We start from the raw sequence: 6494 nt of genomic DNA on the forward strand, positions 1-6494 counted from the left end.
GGCACGGTTTAAAACCGTTCCTAAAATTCCATCTCTAAAATTTAAAACGGTACCCACAACGGTTTTGAACTGTTCCAGTTATTTTGCAATACCTCTTTTGGCAACGGTTTTAAACCGTTCCTAAGGGATTTAGGAGCCCTTTAAACCCATTCATAAATAATGATTTTGGTGTGGTGTCAAGGTAGCAAGAGAAGCCCATAGAAGTCAATCATGGACCCCACTGGTCTAGCCATGAGCAGTGGAAAAATAATGATCAATGGCTGTCAAACATGATCACTTGCCACGCTGCATGCTGGATCTAGCTTACATATATTAGACACAAGAACCTACTTAGTTCCTTATTATCCACAAAAAAGAACCTATTTTATTCTTATATATATATATATATATATATATATATATATATATATATATATATATATATATATATATAACATAGAAATTTTTTAGTGGTCAAACTAATTGTTTTGATGGAGACAAATCTATTAAAGATGATAACAATTCTGCCATGATATCATATTAAAAAAAAAAAAAAAAAAGACCAAGAATTTAAAAATAAAAAATTGAAAGAGAATGTAGAGGAGAGTTAGGTAGGTAGTGGGAAACCCTAACTCTCTCTAGCTTTATTTATAATAACAAGTGCGGTGTTACAATGGTGTTTGTGTGCCATGGAACGTAATCTTGGTCCAATAATCATTTATTCAACTAATTTGATTTATCTACTCATCCATGTGAGAGACTTATTCAACACTTTCAACATTACTATCAAAGGCTATCTTAGAGGCGGGGTCCAAATTAACATGGTTGGACATGGCATACCAATGGTCTGGATTACTGATTCATGGGTCCCACTGTTCATAACTTAAAAACCATGTGTGTATACCATGCACAGATCTGAGCCATATATATTAAGTAGTTTTGACACTCTCCTTGGCGACCAAGGCTTTTAGCCGTTGCAACAGCCAGTCGAAGTCATCTGAACTCTTGATGAGGCTGAGACGCACGTAGCGGGTTCCCGCATCAAAAAGGCTGCCCCTGCGGCCGATGATGCCTGCGGATCTCAGGACACTGTCGCAATCTTTATCTTCCTTCCTCTCACACTTCAGCCAACCATAAGCTGCCACGTGTACAATCATAACACTAGTCAGCAGAGTTCACACGTGCTAATGTGGCATGCGTATGTGATCAGGTGGGCCACATTGTTTGGGTGCTCTGGCTCAAAATCAGGCTGGTTTATTCCTTGGGTGGTCCATGGTGTTCGAAAAAAGTGGACGGCTGAAACGGGTTCTTTCTGGCCGTCCATTTTTACAGTACGTCTGAGCTTCCGGTTTGCACAAATGGGCCTATCTTTAAATGATCCAAAACGTTAATATGATAGGCCCCACTATGAATAGCCCGCGTAACAAAAATCCCACTGCCTTTCTCTTGATTGAATCTGAACCGTTTGTGTTTTCTGTCTTAACCGTCTATTTCTTAGCCACCTATTGAAGCCTCAGGATTTCCAATATGAGGATTTTTGTTTCATGGACCGTCGACGGTGAGGCCCACTGCATCCGCAGTTTCTGCTGTACAACCATTATACCTGAGCACTGTACAATCAGAGCCTAGAGATTGCACGGAACTTACAAGTGGGCCCGTTTTTCAGAGATCTAAACCGTTGATATTATGTCATGAGGTGGCTACTGACAGTGCTATGTGGGCTCCAACCTGATATGTGTGTCCTATCCACGCCATCCATACATTTTTTGATACTATTTTATGTCATGAGCCCAAAAATAAAGCAGATAAAAATCTAATATGGACCACACCACAGGAAAAAATGTGGTGATTGAACACTCACCATTAAAAATTTCCGAGGGGCCACCAAAAGTTTTGGAGTAAGCTGATATTTGTGTTTTCTCCTCATCAAGGTGTGCGTGACCTAATGAACTGGTTGGATGACAAATAAGCATTACAGTAAACCTTAGGTTTTTTAATGATGGGCATTCAATCTCCACTGTTTTCTTGTGGTGTGGCCACTCGAGATTTAAATCTCCCTTACTTTTTACGCTCATGATCCATAATGATCTAAAAAAATAGATGGACGGCTTGGATAAAACATATATATATCATGCGGGGCCCACAGAGCATTGTGGGTAGCCACCTCGCTACGGATTGTCAGTAGAGCATTGTACAGTCACGGTCTAGAGATTGCACAGTACGTACAACTGGGCCCGTTGTTCAGAGATCTAAACTGTTGATATTATGGGCCATCTCTGTCTAAATATAGAAAAGAATTAAGACTTTCGGTGGATGGCCAATAAAGAAAACAACGGGATCCTAATCAACAGACCAAATATTCTGCACCAATGATCAACAAATCTACTGGATATTTCATGCATGGGCCATCCAACGTGAGGCACATCACACTAACGGTTCTGATCGTTGAACGTTGCCCCACAACCATAAAATAGAGACTAATAAGCATGGATTCTGGTTGGGTGAGAGTTAGAAAGAAATGCACCTGGAGAAGGATCTGTGATCTTTTTGAAGTAAGAGCAGTACTTAGGAGCCAGTTTCTGGAGTGAGAAACGTTTTGACTTGGATAAGATATTGTTTAATCTGACCCATCGATCCCTCATCGTGTTGTGTCCAAATTCGAAGAAGTCTCTTCCTCCATCTTTTAAGACAGTTTTGAGAAGCTTGAAAGCCCTCAATTGGGTGTCGCGTGAGACACCTTGGGTGTTTTGCTCTATATACATGCTCATCTTTTGATACACGTCCTCATCTTTTATCAAGGCCCACCTGCAGAAAATTCATGATCATGAGATACCCATGTTATGGTCACCCTGATCAACGGTTATGATTACAAAGGAGTGACAATGCTGCCTGATGGGCTAAACATGTAAGACAATACATAAGGGAAATACAGAAGATCAAGATTCTCGTCAGTGACATTAAGGTATTGAAAATGTTTTCCTTATCAGGTACACTTTAAGGTTATGGCATTGAATTTCAATTATCAATGCATAGACGATCCATGAATTCCACAGTACAGATTTAGAAAGACATATAAAAACAATCTGAACCATTGGTCAGTTTATCTTAAATCATTTTTGTTTAATTTGTATATGTTTAGCCGGGCCTGATTTTTTACGCATGACATACGCATTGCTGGGATTGCCTGATGAGTGGCTATAACTTTCCAAGCATGTTTTTTTTCACAGGGGAGATGAATGTCACTTTGCAACGATAGAGTATATATAGCACTGAGAATTACCCGAATCTACTACCAGCATGGCCGGTAGTCTTCGACAGTGTGAAAATCATGACATCTTCATCAGCTGGAGCTGGGATCGCGGTGAAATGTGGCCAGTAGTAAGTACGGTCATGGATTGTTTTGACAGATGGGCCTCGAAGAGTAGGTTGATGTAGCCGTCCATCAGGATTGTTGGGTGAAGTTACAAATTCAACAAATTCCATGGATGAATCAGATTTGTTTTTCCACATGCGTGCGTCTCCTTCCCATTCGTATTCATCTGATTCAAAAAATTCGGTCTGGGTTCTGAATGCCTGTAATTTGGTATCTTGGTCAGGTTCAATCTCATGAAATATTCACATTTTCTAAGTGTGAAAAATATATAGATTAAAGTAGAATTCTTTTTTTTTTTTTTTTTTCTTTCAATATAACACAAATGAGACTATCTTTTGCAATTTTTCAAAAACCTTAGAAATTTGAAAATCACAAATCACTTTGAAGCTTTCTTGAAATGGGCTACAAGCCAAAAGGTGGCCCAAAGTATAACTCATTGATACACCACACTCTGACAGCTTAAGCTTTTAGAGTAAATGGTTGTTTGACATGGTATCAAAGCGAAAGGTCTTATAAAATGGAAGGTCTTATGTTCAAATCTCAACAATAGCAAATATGCCTGAAAAATCAGGTCCAGCCCAAGGACCTTGACAATCAAGCCCAACCTATTTATTGTGTGAGTGTCCCTCCACCCTCGTACAGAGACATGTATGAAAGTTGAAATTGGAAATTAAAACTAAATTTTTTTTTTTTTTTTTCAATTTCCCTAAATTTAAACATTGGAGTTCAAAAACAATAATTAAAAATGCAAAATATGCAAAATCATGAATCAGTAAATACTGTAAACAATCAAATCAATTGAACAATCTAAGCCTCTGATTGTGATGATTGAACACTAGTTTGTTGAAATATTGCCCCTAGATTTTATTTTATCTTTTTGCATTTTTCACCATCCAAAAAATCAGAAAGCCAAATCACAACCGACCAAATTGTAGAATCCACTGTTTGAAAGTCACAACACCAAAATTAGATCAGCTGACAAGTCGTTGCTGGGCAATTTCATCATTTAAGAAAAATAACCTATTTAATGTAATTGTCGTTGGAAATACCCAACTGAACGCATCGAAATGAAAATCACTTAATAAAATTTGTTAATAAAAAGTTTCTTAAAAAATAAAAAGATACTGGGTTGTCAATTCCAAAAAATGAGGTATTATTTTATAAAATTCCCCAAATTAAAATGCAAAAGTTTTATTTAATCCTGTTTATATTCCAAATTAAAATGCAAAAGTTGTATTATTAACCGGGTAATAAGGAGCTGCCGCTACGACGCTCGCCGGTTGTGACGAATTATCTTCCGAGAGTGCATACACAGCTGCATTAAGAAGTTGTGTTGCTCCATCACCAAAAATAATGAATCTACCATCTGTAATTGCGTTTCTGGCGATGGCGTGCAGGCGTTGGATGAGTGTCCTGAGCTCGATTGAGATGGTTGAACGATCACTGAAACTGTAGCTCATACGGTGCCATCCCGCTATGACAACGGCGCTGCTGGCTGCGTGCTTCTTCCAATATGGCTCCAAGAACAGTGGATCTCCACTGCAAAGATGGTATAGACAGAAATAAATCATAATGAATGAACTGACCAATTACTGAAGGGTTATTATTCTTCTTGTTTTAAATTGGGGTTGCACATGCCGAATTTGCGAAATACCATCAGATTGGCCATCGATTCCTATTTTAATTTCTCTTTTACTATTTAAAATAAGTTTTAGTTTGATTATAACTCTTCATCGGTTGGGCTTTAGGAGTTGCGCCAACATGAAAAGTGATTAGAATAATTAGGAGAACAGCATGGTGAAGCCAAATAGTACACGCAGAAAAACATGCGCACTAGTAGGAACCACAACCGTCTATTTATAGTTAGTTGCAAGGGTTGTAAACTCATATAATCATTCATAATCAATTTACGAATTTTTTAGAATACTATTTCTATTTTCTTGCTTTATTTTTTTCCTTGTGGATTCAAAAAGTCTATGTGAGGAGTCCAATGATCGGGGAAGATTGTGATCAACCTCATCATGTTCATCCCCGCATCACATAGTAACTCCTAATATCAACGGTTTGGATCAACTGAATCTTCGCCTCACTTGGACAAACTGAAATTGGAATAGTGATTACACCATCTCCTATCATTAAAAGATGGTTGGTGAGAATCTAATAAGAATCTCAAGATGTGAATTTTTATACACTCATTTTGAAATGAGGAAGTAGGCTACAAATTGTAGTTACATCTCTTTCAAGAATGTAAATTTGTGTAACTTATCAAAAGTTATGATAGTTAACATCTTCAAGCCACTACTCGACTCGAATCCAAATGAGTAAGTACAAGTCACCAAGGAATTAAAAACCATGGTTGAAACAAGAACGAAGCATACCTATCAGCATCGGCAGGACAATCGGGTGTGAATTTGGAGCAATCGGGCCCTACGTAACAAGAATGACACTCGCAAATGGGCTTGCCGTCCGAACCAATGGACCCATCTAAGAAAGCTTCCCCATGACCAGAGCAAGAAATAGAAGCAACAGCTTCTGCCTCCAAGGCAGCTTCCTTAGTCCATGTGAGTTCATTCTCATGGCTTGAGCATGAGCCAAAGAAGAGATTGAGAGAAATAAAGATAGAGAGATAAAGAAAGTACTTGAAGCAATCCATCTTGAATGTGAGCTTCTTTTGTGAGGTTTGCTATGTGAGATCTTATCTTTTTATAATGTTTATAAGTAATGGTCAAATATTCTTAAAGAACTTCTCGGAGATATTGTCTTGATTTACAAGCAAATGATCTTTACTCTGGCCATGTGCATGGATTCATATTCAATAATCCCTGCGGCTTTCACTTTGACACGCATTCTCTTGGAAAATGAGAGAAATCTTCAACGCTTGTGTTTTTGTCAAAGAAGCCCTCTCTAGAGTTCCTCATTCTCTGTTACTTGCTTTGTGGTGTCTTCTAATCTAATTACGGGTAGCTTTGTAGCCTGTATTTGGATCTATTGCCTCCTTAAATTTTTTGGATAACCTTACTTTTTAGGTGGGCCACAAGGGACATCGAATGACTATTTTTTTTAAGCCATTCATTTGTTTTGATACCTTGATCTAAACAAGGTAGCTCAGCTGATCCAAAGCTAAGATGTCACACGTGTCATA

General features: G+C 38.2%; 1 protein-coding gene across 1 annotated transcript; it reads right to left on the reverse strand.

Annotated features, from left to right (window-relative positions):
• Positions 1–593: 593 nt before the first annotated feature.
• Positions 594–6088, reverse strand: LOC131254324 (tryptophan aminotransferase-related protein 3-like). The gene is made up of 5 exons (XM_058255315.1): positions 5731–6088; positions 4597–4891; positions 3260–3552; positions 2504–2784; positions 594–1117 (listed from the first exon to the last, which is right to left on the reverse strand). Exons 1-5 carry the CDS (start codon positions 6003–6005, stop codon positions 909–911), a joined length of 1353 nt encoding a protein of 450 aa, XP_058111298.1. The 5' UTR covers positions 6006–6088; the 3' UTR covers positions 594–908.
• Between the last annotated feature and the right edge of the window lie 406 nt (positions 6089–6494).

This window comes from Magnolia sinica, chromosome 1, assembly GCF_029962835.1.
Source record: "Magnolia sinica isolate HGM2019 chromosome 1, MsV1, whole genome shotgun sequence".
Lineage (NCBI taxonomy): Eukaryota > Viridiplantae > Streptophyta > Magnoliopsida > Magnoliales > Magnoliaceae > Magnolia > Magnolia sinica.